The sequence below is a fragment of the Ascidia mentula genome, chromosome 6 (genome assembly GCF_947561715.1).
Source record: "Ascidia mentula chromosome 6, kaAscMent1.1, whole genome shotgun sequence".
Classification (NCBI taxonomy): Eukaryota; Metazoa; Chordata; class Ascidiacea; order Phlebobranchia; family Ascidiidae; genus Ascidia; species Ascidia mentula.
Genome location: NC_138571.1, coordinates 9,251,972 through 9,271,673, shown reverse-complemented (window position 1 = coordinate 9,271,673; position 19,702 = coordinate 9,251,972). Strand labels below are relative to the sequence as shown.

At 35.4% G+C, this 19,702-nt stretch overlaps 2 protein-coding genes across 7 annotated transcripts; both read right to left on the bottom strand.

Annotated features, from left to right (window-relative positions):
* Positions 1-566: 566 nt before the first annotated feature.
* On the bottom strand, positions 567-4,591 carry LOC145905645 (cleavage and polyadenylation specificity factor subunit 4-like). Its single transcript, XM_082992899.1, has 9 exons — positions 4,434-4,591; positions 4,189-4,301; positions 3,821-4,024; positions 3,380-3,475; positions 3,193-3,286; positions 2,847-2,955; positions 2,415-2,504; positions 2,056-2,172; positions 567-1,035 (listed from the first exon to the last, which is right to left on the bottom strand). Exons 2-9 carry the CDS (start codon positions 4,289-4,291, stop codon positions 952-954), a joined length of 897 nt encoding a protein of 298 aa, XP_082849025.1. The 5' UTR covers positions 4,292-4,301; positions 4,434-4,591; the 3' UTR covers positions 567-951.
* A 1,519-nt stretch (positions 4,592-6,110) lies between these two features.
* LOC145905508 (uncharacterized) lies at positions 6,111-18,265 on the bottom strand. 6 transcript variants are annotated; one of them, XM_082992725.1, is made up of 27 exons: positions 18,143-18,265; positions 16,927-17,316; positions 16,591-16,766; positions 15,881-16,070; positions 14,595-14,743; positions 14,400-14,450; positions 14,153-14,203; positions 13,972-14,038; positions 13,623-13,724; positions 13,336-13,418; positions 12,942-13,025; positions 12,726-12,865; positions 11,699-11,840; positions 11,278-11,372; positions 10,639-10,785; positions 10,311-10,379; positions 10,116-10,168; positions 9,877-9,994; positions 8,783-8,842; positions 8,523-8,635; positions 8,157-8,272; positions 7,942-8,006; positions 7,625-7,746; positions 7,402-7,464; positions 7,047-7,177; positions 6,732-6,769; positions 6,111-6,632 (listed from the first exon to the last, which is right to left on the bottom strand). In XM_082992725.1, the coding sequence occupies exons 3-27, from the start codon at positions 16,720-16,722 to the stop codon at positions 6,488-6,490; spliced, it is 2,526 nt and encodes an 841-aa protein (XP_082848851.1). In that variant the 5' UTR covers positions 16,723-16,766; positions 16,927-17,316; positions 18,143-18,265; the 3' UTR covers positions 6,111-6,487. The 6 variants fall into 6 exon arrangements, with proteins under 6 accessions (XP_082848851.1, XP_082848854.1, XP_082848852.1 ...); XM_082992728.1 differs by having other exon boundaries at positions 16,948-17,316; XM_082992726.1 differs by having other exon boundaries at positions 16,927-18,086; positions 18,143-18,247.
* Positions 18,266-19,702: the final 1,437 nt, after the last annotated feature.

Sequence of the window (19,702 nt, the reverse complement as noted above, 5' to 3'; positions counted from 1 at the left end):
CAGCAAGCTGTTAAGTCAGTGCTTTAACACAGTTTGCGTGAATTTCAACAAAATTATTAACACACAATCTACGTACAATTTACAATTTGCTTTTTCTGCTTCAACAATGATTCATTTTAGCATTGTCACGTCATAATGCAATTGATGGGATGTGCCAACTTATGATTCAAGAAGTTCTGGTTTTACATATTTCACAAAATGCTGTAGTGGAAAAATCATCTGATTCGGTTCATCGTATGATTAGTGCATTACCGCACAGCTTGCATATGTGTTTGTTTCGATGTTTTGGTGTGTAATAGTATTCGGATATAAAAATAACTACACATAAGAATCAGCCGGTCTTGCTTTGTGAGAACGGACGAAACCAGCGCCATAGAGGTCATTCGTGTGGAACTTCTTTCAAAACCCCGTCTTCAACACATTTAAGCTGCGGTTACAGACATAATTATATTTGCGTTACGGGTACATAATGAAACTTTTGACTGTTCCAAATAACAACACATTTTATGGACCTCTTTATCGTCTATTGTATGTAATAGGCAGTAGCGACTATCTGCATGGGCCAAACTTGGGAGTTAACTGTCTGAGTAAAAGTTGAAGGGTGTAAATGGACGCAAATATCGACCCACAAAACGGTGTACAACCACGTGTGATTGCGTGTAAAGCGAAGCCTTCGTAATTTGCGATTTCTAAATTTTTTAACTTGCAGTTCAGTGCAGCAACGCAAACGCCTTTAGAAAACCTTCGTAGTGATCAGTTATATTATAAAACGACGAAAGAAATGTATTGCGTCAAAACTACGTCGCTTCACGAGCAGCAAGCAAGAGAAAAGGCGGGAAAAAAATTCGAACTTTGAAGTCTTAACCGCCGAATGAAAACATCCTTCGTTTCGTGCGAAGTTAGACATGAAATGCAACCAGTGGAACACCGGGTTGAACAACTTCTACACTTTCACGTGTTCAATCGCTGGTTGGGAATTCCGAATACCGAAGCAAGTTCCGGACATCGACTTGCGTAATGACCCTTCTGTCCACACTGTGGAAATATGAAGGGTATCCGTTTAGTTTTGGATATTAGCCGTATTAAAGAGCTTACATTATTGACTTGAATATCTACAGTAAACGAATGTAAATACATGATTACAGTGCTACTTCCACAATTACAAATGATTGCTTGCTTGCCAAAACACTTTTCTTTGGGATTTAACAAATACAAAAAAAGATTGATGGGAAACATGTACATTGTTTGAAACTTATCTACATGCTAAGAAATAGTAGATCGTTTGTGAATTAAATATATATTCGCCAATGCGTTATGCGTTGCAACATCAAAATCAAGGAATTGGCGGATAACTGCTACCTATATAGTTGTTACATTTTTCTAACATAAAAAAAGACTTCTCTGGCAATTTAAAAACAATGATTTTATGCAATAACCCTTATCGTATAAAGTACATATGTGCGCCTACAGTATTGTTAAATTCCAAAGCGCATAAACACACGAAAAAGGTCAGAAAGAGAATAACGACACATACAAAATAACGAATCTGCAATTTAATCTTAACGGAGACAACGAAAAGCTTGCTACCGCTTTGTTGCCCCGAAAGTACAGAGGAGGATTCTATCACGTTGTTTGCGCACAAGTACAACATTATGACGGTTATTGCATGACAGTGGAAACGTCGAATAAAATCAGTGGTTTTGCCAGAAAAGCCTTTTGTATATTTTGAATTTGCCTGATCAATAACAGAATGATCATAATTTTACGTTGGAATTGAAACAAAATGGGATGAACAAGTTGGTTTCACAATCCGAAAAATACGTTTCGTGGTAGAAACAAAATCCAATTAATGTCATAATCCACAAATATGGTTTCCCGAATTTATGCAACCCATTCAAATTGAAAGCAACGCTTTCAAACAAAACCGGTATTTTGTGTTTCAACCAAATATTAAACACTATGAGTTAAATATTGTTTGTTGGTCATTTGGTCCTTTATTTATTCAGGCAAACACTTACGTTTCATTAAGTACATTCTGTACGCGGTTGAACTTACTTTAAAGCAGGTGATGCGACTCATGTCTCGAGGCGGTTCTTTCTTCGTTCGATTTAAAACAGAGACTCCGCTCCCCACCGCCATCCGACTGCGTTGTTCGAATAAATCGTCCACAAGCTTGAAAGAGACAAACGTCAATAAAACCCAAGAGCGAAATAAAAATTTGAAACTCACGAATTTTCAAACATGCCCAATTTAAACCTTGGTGGGCGTAAATTATGTCAACTTGACTTTTTAGATGTGTTCTCTATACATAAAACATTGCATATAAATGACCAATAACTTTTGTAAAATTAATATGTTTTTTTGTCAAGATTTAATTATGTAAACAGAATTGTTTTATCATTCGGTTAATCTACCTTGGCAACATTTGGTTGCATGGGTGCAGCTGATTTGTTAAAGTGGAGAACTAGACCTGAACCTTGAGAATCCTTCTCTGGTGTTCGGTCCTGTTTATAAAAAACAAAACATAATAAATGAAGCTTTTTAGTTCATTGCCACTACAATAACCTTTAAACCTTCAGAACAATACAATTACAAACACCCACTATTGTCAGTTTGAACAATCCTGTAGTTTTGTAAAAGTTTGGATATCAAATGTTTTGTATTTATGTCCAAACGCAATTAACCATAATAAAAAGTACTACTGGATTGTGAAATATTTTTAATTCAAATCATAAAGAATACAATTTCTAAACACATCGCATAAACTTTCTGTCGGTCAGGTTCACAAACATAAGCTAGTCTAAACTTTATCAGTCTCCGAGTCACTCTATAAAGGTTAAACTTACTATTGATTTGTAGGAGTTGTTTGGACACACATTTGCCTTATGGCCAAACTCTGAACATATTCTGCATTTTGTTCCTTTTTGTTCAGTTATAGGTAATTCCCATGGTGGACTAAAGCAATAAATATATTTACTTTTTGATTTGATCAAGACTTGCCAGGAGGACTTCTGTGTATGTGACAACATTAACAAATAATATTTATATGCTTCAGGAAATGTTCATGTACTTCATTGATACTTTAGATCAAAAAAAGATCAAGCATCACTTACATAGTAACAGATCCACAAAAACACAATCTTGAATTTACATAAAGTCTATGTAAATTGCATAACATTGTTTGTTACTCACTGTGAGAACTTGCATTTTGGTCCGTCAGGACAAAACCCAACCAAGTAATTCATGCACATTACTTTCCTTCTATGCCTGTGTTTGCAAAGGGCACCTGGAAAGAAAACAAACCAGTACTGTTTATGAAATGAACCTCCAAAAAACTGAGTGCCATATTAAATCTTTTTCCCAATAACTTTTTACTAACCATGCCTGCAGAATCCTCTATCATACCAGGGGCAATCTTTGATTTTGTCAGCTGGATCTATGTGTTGGTACTGGCAATCTTTGTTGTCACAACGACCTACAAACATCAAACAACAAAATAAAAGCAATCCCAACAATCAGGTGTGTGCTACTAATACCACTAGGCACTACATCATGGGTTTTTATATTTTTACCACCTTTATGTTTAGGGCTGAATAACTCCATATATATGTGCACATTTGTGCCAAGTTCCAGCAAAATCTAAGAAGAAGGGTGTAAAAATGATCTTATGTGGTAAAAATATAATAAAATGACATATATATACAATATATATATATGAAATGGCACCCTGAACACACATACTTCAAATTGAGGAAGTTGAAAATATGTGTGAAAAAGTAAAAATACAATGTTTCAAATATTTAAAAATCAAGGTAGTTACCAAATCGAGCATAGAAATAGCATTCTGGCATCTTGCTCATGTCGTACTCATGAAGAAATTCACACTGATCCCCTTTTTTGCAAAGGCCACGCAGCCAATGTTTGCACACAACAGCTTTGTCTCCACGAACATGTCGAAACGGACAGTTGGCACCTCGCTGACAGAGGTTGAGTTTGAAGAAAGTGCACACAGATGCACCAGATTCTTTAAAAATAATTTATGTTGAATATTTTACATGTTACAAAAAAGACATACATACTGTTGATTTTATTTGCACAAACATTAATTTGACAAAACTGGAAGGCCTGAATCAGATTTTATATGTAACCTTATTGCCTTATGAAACTTCAACAAATAAAGCTACTTACTATCCATTCCCGTAAACGGCAGTGGTTGTACGCCTATTTGTTGCTCAATGGCATATTCGATGTCAAATTTTACATGATCTAAGTTTGCAACCACTTCTTGCATGTTCAAGTTTCTGTACAAATAACAATTTTGCATTAAGTGTCTTGTTGTTTTATGGTTTTGTCTTAATACTTGTAGTATGCTATTATGACAAATACCACTTGTTTTGAACAAAAATAAACTTTTAAATCATAAAACTTCTTGCCTCTAATCTTTTCACAAATTTGTTGGACACGCTGTTTTGTTTTGTTCCGCCTTCGACGGATGAGATGACGGACTGGTGGTCGAGCGTTTTGATGTTTGGATTTTACCACTATAGTCAGCTCCGTGTTGGTTCTTACTTTCAACCAAAAAACATTGTCCATTAACTTTTGACACTTTTTTCTATCAGTGCTTTTTTCTGGTATATTCCTAGTTGACGTCAGAACTCACGTTGCATTCTGTGATGAGTTTATAGAGCCTCTATAATGACCTTGTAGGGAATGTGGTTTGTCATAATTTCAATTCTTTTAATATTCTATCTAAATTCGGTTCTTCAAAATCAATTTCTATACTCTGTACCAGACTTTCTGAAGCTTTGGCTAGTTATTTTACTTACGATACACCTTTTCACGTGCTCTGCCCACCAGAGCACATTCCGGTCAGACTCAACCTGGGATCCAGATCAGAACTTAGGCCACCATATAGGTTTCACAGCCTATAACTTGATGTTGGGTTCGCGGAGCTGCAAACCGACAAAATCTCTAACAAAAATCTCCCGCGTCCCTTTATTTCTGGTGCTGCTATCTCGAACACAACGCTTTCTGATGCTGGAGTCGGATCAAATCAAGCTCGATGCCTTCTAATATAGGATTCGATCAAATGCAAGTGCAACGCCAAACTGTTGTGAAGTTTGTTTAGTGTGTATTATTAGATTAGTATATTTTTTCTAATGTTTAAACTTAAACACGAAATAAGGTTCTTTATCTTTTGCTGCCTTTCCCTACCAGGTAATTTTACAAATCATGTTTTCAAACGCATGTCGCCGAAACGGTAGTGTTAGGTTTCTTTTCACTGCGTGTTACACAGTACCACACAATGTCGTGACTTGTGAGTCTACATGCCTTGACCGAGCGATCCATAGCGCTGCGATGGGTAAGTTTTTAAAAGCCTTCCGAATGCGCAAAGCACGACACTCGTGGTCTGTCGTTACATGGTGAATGGTGTGGTGCAAGGCCACCTCTCCAGTGTCTGTATTTTTTATTCTCCACTTGAACTACAACCATAAAGTGGAGGCCCGCGACGCGCACTGTGCCACTTCATAAACCCGACTAATCAGCTCATTACGTAAGAAGGGGTAACATTTTACACCACAGGAAACATTTTCATGTAGTTGTACCAATGTGATTCACGTCATAACTTGTGTGCACTATCTATCAGCTCTAAACATCGGACAAACACTAAGGCAAAAGATAAGTAGACACAAGAATGACGTCCGTCGCAACAACACAGAGAGACACGTACGTAGGAGCCCAATTTAACGAGCCTGGCCACAGTGATGAAGACATGATGAGGGTCATGGTGATGCAGAAGGTGAAGACAATATCAAGACTGGCCAGAGAAACGGGTGAACAACACCACATCAAACATTTTGGTCACATTGGAGACACCAAGATGCCACGGGCACAAGTGGCCGACGTTCCTGAGTGGTTATAGTCTGTCAAAACAAGTGTCTACAAGTACCTACAGATAGTTATAGACCAAAGACTGACACGGCGTGCCGCAGAAATTGAATTTTTAGGCCGAAATTTCTTCGACGCGTTTTTTCTGGTTTACTCCAAATCGCTTTTTTTTTCTGTTTCTGATTTTGTGACCAAAACGCTGGTTTCAAAGATGTCGAGGTTAAAGACTTGCGAAACAAACAAAACCGGGATATTATTAAAATGTTTTACTCGTGAAGTCGTTAGTTTCATGCATTATCGGCACCTCGCAGTTAGTTGTGGTTAATACAGCCCCGGATTACGCCATGTTAATAGGCACTCGTAAAAAAACAACAACAAAATCCTGTCTAAATGCTAAACTTACTAACTTCCTTCCGAAACACACTGAAATAACTTGATGGCGCTGTTTCAGGAACAAGCAGACGTTTCGCATCACACAACAGTAATAAGTCATAAGTGAAAACGTGACTGCAAAAGACGAAATGAAACAACAAAATCATTTCATTGAAGTCCTCCCAACAGAACTTGGCAGTTTGAATTTAACCTGAAGCGTTCATTATCAAGTTAACTTTGCACGTTTTTTGAGGATTGCGTTTTCAACAACTTTCAGTTGTTCAAGTAATTCCACCCGGCGGTTCGCTATGGCCGACACTTTCTTGCCTCCCGACTTCGTTCCGCTTGACATGGCAGCAGCTGAACGTTTCCTAGAAAACAAGATTTTACATCGGTTATTCAACTTGTAAATTTTACTTTAATTTCAAAGACGCTGAAAATAACCAACTTCGTGGTGATTTAATAGTTACCTGTTATCTGTTGCCTGTGTTCCAGATTTTTGTTGAGGCTGTTGCACAAAAATATAGAGGTGAATAAATATTTTTAACATAATTACCTTCAAGTTTTAAATGGTTTTGTACATCAGATAGTTAGCAAATTATGCGACAGTTATGTGACTATTGTACTACATGGCCATCAATTCATACAAATACTTTAACTCATTGTAGTAAAAAAATATTTTTTTTCAGTTTTTTCAACTATTTTCAGTTTTTGTTGTAACACAGCCACAATACCCAGAATTAAAAAAAAATCGGTTAACTATTCCATACACACAAGTTTTAAACCTTGTTAATAATTGTCATTTTAACATCTTTCCTCCCTGGTTTTGATGGAACCGAAACTTTTCCAACAGCCTGCTCTCCAGTGCCCACTTGTGGAAGCCCAGCAACAGTTTTGGTGATTTTCATTTTCTTTGCTGTAAAATATAAGATCACAAAAATATATTTATACAAAATAAGATTAAAACTAGGAACGCTTGCAATGAGAGCTACAGACAGGTTGTACACACTGTTTCGTGTAAGGTCTCATCAGTACAGCTGGTGGCTGTGGCACTGGGTTAGCTTTGTGAAACAGTGTGTACACCTCGTCTGCAGCTCTCAATTATCATTATGGCTCTTTTGCATACATAATTGTGACAACCTTTTGATTTCATTTCTTCATCTGAGGAATCACTGGAGTCAGAGGATGAAGAACTTCCTGATCCTGCAAAATTTATGAGACATTAGTCATTTTCCCAAAAATCACAATTATTCAAATTTGAGCCAGTTGTAAAAATTTAAATTAGTCGGAAATTATGCCTTTGTGCAAATAAACAAGCTGAACAGCTGATATAAACAAGTCAATATTTGACAAAAATTATTACCAGACGAGCTGGTGCTTGATCCTGAATCGCTCTCAGATTCAGAATCTGATCTTTCCTTGGATCCAGACTCAGAACTACTTGACCGTGAGAACTCACTGCTGCTCGATGATGACCCTGATTTCCTGAAAAACATTAAAAAAATTACAAATCACAGAACAATAAGGAAACGTTTATTTCCTGGTTGAAATTAACCAGCTTTGTTTTTAAGATACAAATATATTTTGCTTTAAAAATCATTGTCACTGTCTTGTTCAAGTTTAATGACAAAGCATACAATTAAGTCTCAACAACTAGAAGACAATCAAATATTTACTAACTTTCTCGATCGCTGTTTGGTTTTGATTTTTGTTGCTGCTCGGCCTCTTTCGGGTGCTTCCCCCACCTTAAAACAATAATACAAGAATATGCATTAAGTAAATTGGATGTTCAAACAACACTGAAAATTTAAATCATTAGCTGCATAACAATTATTTTTGAATAGTAATATCAGAGATTGAATTTGTTTTGTCAATGGTCAAGATGATGTAATTACTTTAGTGGGAGGCTTGACTGCAACTGGTGGTTTCCCATTTTTGTTTACTTCTTCCAACAGAGGTTGGTTTGATTTCTTCACAACTGATGGTTTAGTCAACTTTGGAGATCCTTTTGCTAAAAAAAGTTCCATGTTATATATAAAAATATAAACCTGCTAACAAAATATCATAGAATGTAATGTGCAATTTTTTGAAAAAAGGCAATTAATAACGAGAGCATTAAATGTCATTGGTGTTAATATTAAATCAATGGATAGAATAAACTTCAAGATTTAAATAAAATACAAAGCACATAGAATGGCAATTTAGTTTTTTTTTCATAACCTTTACCCGAACAAATTTAAATGTTTTAATATGTCACATACCTTGTTTAGTGATTGCAGCAACTTTAGTGGCGGGAGTGGAAGATTTCTTGGTAAGTTTCTTTGTTGTTTTCTTGGGTGATGGAGATCTACTGGAGTCTGAGCTACTTCCAGAACTTGAAAAATAAGAAAGTAAGTGAAACATCTTACACAGGAAACCATCAAGACTGTTATAAGTCAGACTTTTTGATCAAAAAATTTAAAAAATATATAAATTTTCAGCACAAAATAAACCGTTGAAAAGTATTGAATTAACTTTATACCTCGATCCTGAGGATGATGAACCACTCGATGAAGATCTTGATCGTGACGAAGATGATGATCTGCAAATATGTTTTTGTTAAAACAGATTAAACTGGTATGGAAGGTATAGTACAATGCTATATTATATTTTAACATATACGTGGCCAAACACCAAGTTAATAGGTCACCAACATTTACCATTAGGATATATTTGAGTCAAGTTTTAAAAACATTTAAGTAACATATTGTTATGGGTCTGATTCATTTATTTTCCAAAATCAAAATAAATATCATGTTTTTACTAAACAATATTGTCAGTATCTAATATTGTACCGACACTGATCTTTGCCACTCTTTCATAAGAAAAGACATGTGCAGTGGGACGATCCTGCCAATCATGCCATTGTATCATACACATAGGCACCTAGTTTTCATTTTTCCAGGGGGGGCGACTATATTATGACGTCATAATTTGTTACTATGACGTCATCAAGTATCGAAAAACTGTATTTGAATCTCTTTTTTTTGAAAAATCTGGGGGGCGGCGCCCCCTCTGACTAGGCGCCTATGATCATACAATATCCTATTTTACGGACCATAAAGTGCACCCTGTCAATAAATTGATTAGTTTTTTGTTCATACATAAGGCGCACCGGGCTATAGAACGCAACGTATTTTAAGGAGTATGGGTTACCGTATAAAGCTCATTATTAAAAGTTTACTTGTTACGTAATAAATGTAAGCAAGTCACAATAGTACAATGAGCAAAAGAAAAAATGAGCCTAGTGAATATCACAGTTGCTAGTTGCTTTTACCGTAGTTTATTGTGTAAGACGGTGGTTTATTTATATAATAATAGTATCGGTACTGGTTTTGAGTGTAGGCAATAAAGCATCCATACATTAGGCGCACCGGCTTATAAGGCGCACAATCAATTTATGAGGAAAAAAAAGGATTTAAATTGCGCCTTATGGTCCGTAAAATACGGTACTACTTTTGTAAGTAATTTTGGATTTTTAAAGAAAGATTTGTCGATATCACCAAACAGAACAGGTTGTTTCCTGTTGTTTGAATTTAATGACATTTTTTCCATATATTGCTATGTTTGTCAAACCTAGAGGCGGAAGAACTTGAACCAGAAGAACCTGACGAACTTCTACTCTGCCGACCTTTGACCTGCTGACGACCTCGAGCCCAAGGGTCACTCCAAACATCACCCCGACCAGGAATTCCTAAATTTCAGCAAAACCATCAAGTTTTAAATAATAATAATAAGAAGAAGGAGACAATAAAACCATACAGAAGACAATAAAACCATTCTAACATTTAAGCTATTAAGTTAAATGTTGGTACCTTGTTCATTATCTGATTTCTTCCCAACAGGAACAATTCTACTTTCCACTTCCCTGTACAAATAGATACAACCACATTCAATACTAAGGATTAAAATTCAATCATTGAATACAATAAAATTCAAGTCCATTACAATAACTTGTACTATATAATATGTGGTTACAATGAAAAGGGTTGTGTGAATACTGAAAAGACCTTTTAGGTGATGGTATTCTTCTGGCTTCATGTGGTCTGCCATCATATCGTGGTGGATAACCTCGGTCTCTAAAACCATGAAATGCAATTTAGAATCAGTATACTTTTCTCACATATGCAGGATATTTTTTGGTGTTGTAATATGTAGAATTACCAAATAAACTTTAACACACTTAAGTGCCATAACCAACACAAAATTATTAAAACATGATTATATCAATAATTAAAACCTCAAATGCTTCTCAGGTTCATTTTTAACAATAATTAAAAAAATATGGTATATTTTCTTTTCAAATGCATTAAAACAAATATTAAGTAAACTCCAAACCTCATCCCATCCTCCATGCGGCGATCTCTATAATCCCGGTCCCTGGGGGCTTGGTCACGGAAATCTGGTTCCCCAAACCTTGGGGGCATTTGGGAAAGTGGAGGGGGAGGACCCCGATGATGTGGAGGTAAGTTTCTTGGTGGTGATCTGACAAGTTTGGCAATTTTTTACAAAGACATTTTTTCACAATAAGCAAGGAGTGAGTTAAGAGTACAAATAATAAAATGCAACTTACTTTCTTAAAAAAAAATCCATCTAATTTCTAACTTAACACCACACTGTGTCAAGTTGCAAAATATATATAACAATAATACCTAAACTCACTTCTGTCACATTTCTAGGCTCAAATATCACACAGTCATTACAGTTGAAGTAAGACTCATTTGAAATGCAATCATTTTGGAGTCAAACATTGTTTAATATTATGTGTGCAAATAAAAATCAAAACAATTGTGCATAATTGTGTTTTTTTGCCCTAATTATAGAGCAGGTAGTCTCCAGGATTTACATCAGTATAATTCTCTTTTTTTTCTCTTTTTAATCAACATTATTTGATCAGCATCGGCATAGATTTCTTATTTTCATTTAAAATACTTGCAATTGATACCACAGACCCTGAAATGAAGTTTATAAATTTACCTTCTTTCATGCATGTGCATGGGATGACCAGGAGGTGGTAGATGACGATCTTTGCCAACTCTTCTCGGTGAGCCTCCACGCCTCATGTCAACATCCTACAAACAATCATATGTTTGTGATGCTTAAAGGCACCCAGTGAAACACAACAAAGAACTACGTTTAAAAACTTCTTGGCCATTAATTGTGCAATAATGCATCACATGGTGCAAACCAGGCCAATTTCAGTTCCAGAATTTCACATCAACAGTGGAAACAAGCTAAGGGTCTATAGCAGAATTCTATTGGTCACCTGACCCAAAACTCTGTTGACCTACCGTTGAGAAAAACCAGGCTATACTTTCCCATATCAAAGTAATTTTGCTGAAATCATGTCCTTTGTAAACAAACCAAACATTTATAAACACTTCAAAACACTGGTTACCCTTCTTGGACTTGGTCTCCTGTTGTCATCTTTGTGATGCGAAATCTTCATCGATTCAAATCTTTTGATTCTTTTGAGTTCTTCTGGAGCAGGAACAGCATATCGATCATCCTCATCAAACACTCCAAGTGGATCGTAACCACTTGAAAATCACAAAAAATAAATGTTTAACACATGCATGTGTTTGAAGAACCAAATAGCTGAGTGGTTACAATATGCAACCATAGGCGTCTATTTTTTAACGTTTTGTAAAATATTAAAGGTGACTTTTCCAGGGTTTAGAAACACGCAAAAAACATTTAGTCAGTCGTATCGCCCTAAACATATAGGCAAATGGCACAACTTCCGTTTCGTGTTACTTGGTTATACACCGAACTATGTTGTTGAAGCACTAAGTTTTAAACACTTTAATTATGGACCCCCTTACTGAAAGCGGGACATTTTTGTTTCACTCGGTCTATTGCAGATTTAGTAATTATGAAGTACATACAAATATATTATGCAACAATGCCGATTCTTACCAGTATGCCACAACAACTACTTTGCTGCATAACAATCCACAAGACACTATTTGTGTTTGCATGATAGTGACCGTGATAATACAGGTCGTTTGAAACTATAGCTTAACGCATGTGTGTGGTTTTTGTGACAATAATTTTTAATTCAAACAAAATTCAGGCATGACAATACACACGTTGTCACCCCGGTTTGTTTGTGAGGGGTGACATGTCACTCCAGTCACCCCTAAATCGACGCATATGTATGCAACCATACATTTTATATTATGCTTTGCACGCTAGTAAAAAAGGAACATTGAAGATTCGTTAAACAAAACGTAACTAGAGGCAGATTATGATTGAACTGGAATGTTAAATCCGGTAAATCTAACAGACCCCACACTTCCTATTATTAAGTATAACAATAAAAATATCTATAAACTGTAAATATCAAATTTCTAAGTATATGATTCTGGTGGGCCAAAAGACAATTTTGAAGACAAATTTAAGAATAATTTATTTATACATACTGAGCATCATCAACTAATGGCTTTTGAGCAATATAGTCCATGTCACGATCAATGTTTAGAGCTTCGTTACAGGAAATTATTTCACGCTTCCGCATAAAATCAGGTTCCTCTACTTTACGTTGCATTGCCCGCCTTCTCATCTGCAAAAAAGTAATCACAATTATTATTCAAGTACTTCTTTGTAGCAAGTTTTATTCAGATTCATTGACATTCTACCTCTTTTGCTTCCCTCAATCCACGATCCCAGGCAGTTTCTGGAGCAGGTGGAAGAGCGGGGAAGCCAGGAACAGCTCCATGATTCTGCAAGATGTGTCAGAAAATTAGTAATATTGAATAGCTTGTGAAAAAACCATGCCCTGCTGTACTTTCTATGTGACAATATTTCCATGATCATATCGTGATAAATAAAAACCAAAATCGCAGCCAATGTAATAAATGCCTTTTTGAGATAAAAAAGCAAATATTCTTAATGTAAGCAAACATTCATGTGAACTTATCAAAACCACAATTCAACAGCACCACATAAAAACTGTAATTATTCAGCATTAATAAATTGCAAGAAACAAATTCCTACATTTATATCTGATTTTAAAAAATGTAACAATTTAACCTGTGGCTCCATTGGAGGAGGTTGCGGAGGTCTTGGTTCTGGTGCAGATGATTTCATTTCATCAGCAAACATGTTATATCCACCTGTCAATAGATATCACATTATTTCAAACATGAAAGCAAATAAAATATTTGTTAACAATACTTAAAAAAAAGACTTCTGTAGGACCCCTGTAGTCTTTCGTAACATTTTCTCATGTTCATTAAAAATATGTTTGAACAACATGTAGGGAATTGAAACAGCATGTAATACTGAGCTAGTGGTTTACAACAAGATTGCATAGATACCTTTGTCATTAATTCCAGGGTGGACAAATCTACACCTGTCACCCCATGTACAGTTTCCTCGCAGGAAAAACCTGCATACTTCTCGTGGAATAGCTGGCCCCTCTGTTAACAGTATTTATGTGTTACTACCACTATGTATACCCTGCTTTGGCATATTTAAAGCAAAACACACCAAACACAATGAATATAATTACTAATATTGCCTTGAAACTTTGAACAACAGTTCAATTACATATCAGTAGATTTAAGTTATTTTTTTTTAAAACAGATAGATACAAGACTACTTCACTATGCAATGGAATTGGGCTGAAACTTCGTAGAATAACAATCGTACCGAGCACCTACTCACCGATAGGATCAACCATTTCCCCTTCTTCGAAGTCATCAGGATAAAATCCTTGCGTTGGAACAATTTTCTGCACAAACCAACTAGTATATTATTTTCCAACTAAACATAAACTTTCTAGCTTAGATTTCTGAACTTATGAACTCTAATTACAAAAAAACAGCAAAGTTATAAAGTGTCATACCTTATCTTTATTTTCTCCTCCACTGTGCACTTCGCCATCACTTGATTCAATCTGTAAAAATTGCATAATTTATGTTAAATATCTTTGTTAAGTCTAGAAGTGAACATGCATCTATCACTAAATACAAAGCACACCTAAAAGCAACTATATAAGTATCAAAAAGAAGCACACAATTTCAAATAATATTGGGCCAATTAAATGTCATTGGTGTAACAAGCCCCAACACATGATCCGTAAAAGCACTCACCTCCCCGTCTGACATCTCATCCTTCTCTTGTTTAGTTGAGGGCTCATCGACCTTCGACAAACAAAAATAAATTACTGAAACAAAAAATATATCTTATAATATAAAATATTATTTAATTTATCTACTACAACAAAATCTTATCACAGTGGTTTATTTCATGTATCATGTTAGTGTTGAAATTACAAACATGATTACAATTTCTCCTTCTTCATCAACATCTTCATCATAATCAAGTTGATCCAATTCTGGTCGTACTTCAGCCAAAACACCAAAATCCTCTTTCACAACTGGTTTAGCTGGAACTGGAATATCACTACTGGGTTCTGTTTCATTATCTGAGTCATCTGAAACAACAAAGAATAGGAATTACTATATTTGCAATTAACATTTTTTTGTCATTTGCTTAAGCAATAGAAGATGGCTGTACACAAAATCCATTTCGATTTGTTTTCGACGTACCATGACCAAGTGTGTTTTTGTATTGTTTAGATGTCATTCCTAGTTTTGCTAGCTAAGTTGTGTAACCAGAAGGTACAAAATTTGGGTTTAAAAGTTTTCTTGTAAAAAAACAGTAAAGTTTTAGGTCAAAACTGACTTCATTTAATCATTTATTTACCAAGCCTGTTTCAAAAATGCATGGTAAATAAGAATGCAATAGTTAGTTAACAATGTATTTATACAAGAGTTTGGTTTGTGGTGAGAAATTGTACATACTAGGCAGGGAATTTTCATGACAGTTCTTGTATATTTGTAGAACTTAGTCCAGTTTTTTACCTTCTTAAATAAATGTTCTATAAACCTTTTTTATCATGACAAAAAAAAACTGCCAGCTTGGATAGGTAGACTAGAAACAAATTATTAATTGGAACAATTGCAATAAGCATTAAACACAACAATTGCAATGCTTTGTGTTCATGCATTATATTATTTTTATTGTTTTAAAACTGACAGTTTATCATACTATTATTGTGAATATCAATATCTGTAATGTTTGGGCAAAGATAAAAATTGGTTATACAGACATGCAATTTCAATTTGGCTTGATTTTAATACATGGAAAAAATTATGTAGTTAGTATATAACAGTTCTTTTGATCACAAAGACACTTTGCTAGAAAATCACCAAGATTGTAGCATGCGATTAATGCACGTTAACACAATATGCATTATATTTCTGTGTACAGCCACCTTAATGCAAATCCCTTACAACAGGGGCCAGCAAATGTACTTTTTTGCGCGACCGACAAAAATATTTTTTATGTTTAGGACAAACAGTACTGTATAGATCATTTATAGCTGATGAGAAATTCAATTGCAAACGTTTTAATTGTATCTACAGTCATTGTTGTAGATAATAATTGAAAGAAAATTAACACAAGTATGTCGATATTATATATTTAATTTTGAACCACCCATATTTGTGTTACAAACCACCATTTGCAGATCTATGCTTTGCAAACCTGTCACACATTCACAACTTACGTATTTCACCATCTGACTCGTCAGCTTGTTCCTTTGAAATTGCAATATCATTTCCATTATTAGCATTATCTTGTTTTTGTTCTTCTTGAATGGTCTCAGGTGCATCACCATTTTCACCTTCTTCGTTAGAAGGATCAACTTCAGATGAAATTTGTACAACAGGTTCATCTTCTGTTGTTTTCTTATTATCCTGTAGAGTGAAAAATGGAGGTCATTCATATATTCATCCCAACTCAAAAGAGTGATGGAAATTGCAAATAAGAGAGGCTAGTAATTAAGTTCACATGTATGCACAGTGGCGGATCTAGAAAAAATATGAGAGGGGTGTTCGGTTTCAGTTATTGACCAACGGCACAACAAAGATTGTTTCATAAGAGTCATCGCCATGTGAATGCAGCGCACGCGACCAAGAAACAGCAGAGACAAACTCTTGACCGTAGTGTTCGTTCCTGCGTAGCGGGAAATTAATCGCACTTGAACACCCCACAAAACAATGTGCCAAAATGCTGAGGGGGGTGCTCTGACACCTAAACACCCCCCCTCCCCCTGGATCCGCCACTGTGTATATATATAAGTTGATAATGACAAAAATGTGAGGAATAGATTAGGAATCCCAAACAAACATTACAACTTTAAAATGCAGTAATAAAGAACTTTATAAATACTAAAAAACACAAAGCAAGCATAATATATCTGTGAATATGTCAAACCTGTTCTTCAGCTGTTGATCCAATGGCAATATCCAAGATAGGAGGTTGAGGTGATTTGATTTCACCCAGTTCAAGTACTGGAGGTTTTGGAGAACTGCTTAGTTCCAAATCTGGAGGTTGTGGTGATTCCATGTTATGAAATAATGACAACTGGGTGGTTGACACACATAAGTTGCCTATTGATCAACAACAAAATTTGTATTAAAATTTGAAAATTATTTTTTAATGGAAAATGGGTGCAGGGAACTAATAAAACTTACAATACACGGTTTATTATGAAATAAAAAGAGTGTAAGATTTGAAAAATCAGTTTATATGAAATGTATTAAAACAAACCATTTTATTTCCACTCTTTGCCTAAAAAGGAAGAAAGCTAATATGCTGAAACTACATATATCTGTTTTTATATGACAGTCAATTCCTGAGCTAAAACTAACTAATAACTGTACCAATGTTCAGAAACACAATCCACATTTTTCAGCATATTTTTGGTTTCTAACTGCTCCATTAGCAGAAACACAAGAGCAGTTGGCCACAGTATGTACCATATACCCTCAATTTAAGCCATATGTTATTGTATTTATTTTACTTTGAACAAATGAAAACACAGAACAGTTGTTAGTTTTTGTACATTTGGCTTAAAACCGCTGGTACATGATAATACTGTGACATATACATTTGCAGTAGAGCAAATGGAAATCCTTTTGTCGAAAACTCCAAACCATGCTGAAACAAGAAAGAAAGGTAGAAATTATTGAGGCATCTGAACTACAGTGCAGATTACACACAAACTGACTATTGCAATAACAAGACCTGCATGATTTAGTTGCACCATGTCTGGCTGAAATGTGATTATCAAAATAAAGACTACATTAAAAAAATTGAAAAATAGTATTTACCTGAATAACATTATAGCATGGCTATTTTTGTACAGAATTCGTGAAACGGATAAGTGTTTTTAGAGGTGGTTGTGTTCAAAAACAAAATACAACAAGAAAAAAGATGAAGTAGACTAGTGGTTCCCAAAATAGGCACCAGTGCCCATGGCGAGAATGTTTGCAAAAAATGGGGGCAGTGGAGAATAAATGGGCAATTGTGTGGCGCTGAGAAACATAAGCAGTTCAAAATTTATTGGTCACAGCTGTTATTCGGCCTATCAGGTTGGGTTGTAGTTATATATATATGTTTTTAGTGTAAACTGAAGGTTAAGAAACAGCAAAACTTCTTTGACGTGCGTTTTTAAATCACAAAGCTTTTAACACGGTGTGGGAAAAAAAGTTTTTAAAACGACTTGATTTACAAAAAAAACCTTCAGTGAAAGTGATTGGATTTAAACACAGTCGGCAACGAAAACAAACTACCTCATTTGATATTTATTTGAATTTGTCAGTGAGCTTAAGACCATTGACGAGACTTCCAACAATAGCAAAACACGATTGACGACAAGACAGTAGGTAGTCGGCTCGGCATGCACACCGCATACTGGCTACAAATTCCTTAAAAATCACGCTACTTTTGCACCAGTACAAATAAGTTGTTTAGCAATTCTCACCTTTGAAATTAGATTTTGGTTTAAGGTTCCAATTTTGCTTGAATATCTGTCACAAAACGACCAACTATTTATCCACTTCACGTTTTTTTGAACCAAAGAGCTCGTCGCTCGTCGACAAAAACTTTAAACGCACATAACTTAGCCGTTTCTAAAATAATGTACACTCAAAAAAAAAATTAATTACCGACCAAAAATTGAAAACAGATATTAACATGCATTGTCATAAATCAATTATAACTTCGTCAACAAATCTGCGGCCCCAACTAAACCGATACGACCAGAAAACTTGTCAAAATACCCTTTAAAACATTTCCCAACATGCCACCCTGACACCGCCACAAGAGCATTAAAATCGATTATGCCATTTCCAACGTCGTATTTTTGTGAAGCTGTTTTCTTCTGTAGTGACGGCAACCAAGACAAAATTAGGAAGCAGACATAACATAAGAAACACTTTGTGGGTGTCGTTGTCTACCATTACCCCCAGGTCCATTCCTTACTGGGAAACTATGCCGGGGTTCACACCTCATCAAAATTACTACTTAGATAATCTTTGCATTTGTTATTTCTTTATGCTGTGTTTATCTGCGACTTAACTTTAAGGCCGATACGTGGCAAAGATACCGACAATAAAGTCCGCAGAATAAAAACGGTTGGGACATATTAGAAAATACAAATCTGCAAATTTCTACGAAAAGTGCCTATAGTCTGGATTGCCGTGCTTAGTTTTCTTGGTTTTGGTTTTATATTTGGTATGATAGTGCGAGAGGTCATGGGCATCCGGTGGGGGCAAGGGGGAAAATTGCATTTTGGTTTTGTTTACAACAATATTTGCAGGCCAGTTGTGTCAATTCATCGAAGACATTTTGTTATGCACTGGAAATAAACACTTGGCCTTTCAGTTAGTCAATGCACACAAAGGATTATACGGCATGTGCAAAAAATGTTTCATCGTTAATGGAATGGAGTTGTGATTGGATATTACCCAAATAGCATTAATATAATGTGGTGTGAATAAGGGCGATATTTGTTTATCAAGTACTTTAAACTGTTGCATCTCCGTGTATTAAAAATTACATGCAGAACTTTTTTTCGTTTTTATTTAAAGCTGAAGCAAATGACGCAATAATGATCAGTGAGCTGAAGACAAAACACATTGTTTCAAACTATCAGATTCAACAATGCATCCAGCCAACTGGAAAATGTAGAGATTAATTCACTTTGCAAAACTATAGGTACAAACCACCGGATGCGAACCATGTATAGTCTATGTCTGATTCATAGACTAAACTTTGTACAAAATTCGCACATTAATATTCGATTACAAGTAAGATATGTACAACTCATAACTCTAAAATGTGCGTATGGTGAGGTATGGGTAAACTTTAAGAAGGTGCAGGGTAAAAATATTTGAAACTAGAAGTTAACAAACACTATTGGCCGGGACTGCAAAGAGAAAATGTCAATTCGGATAAATGGCCTACAGTATTTGCAATGTGGGACGACTTTGTAAATATTGTAGGCCATGCTTTTGTGGCGTAGTATTTTGAGTTGTTCATG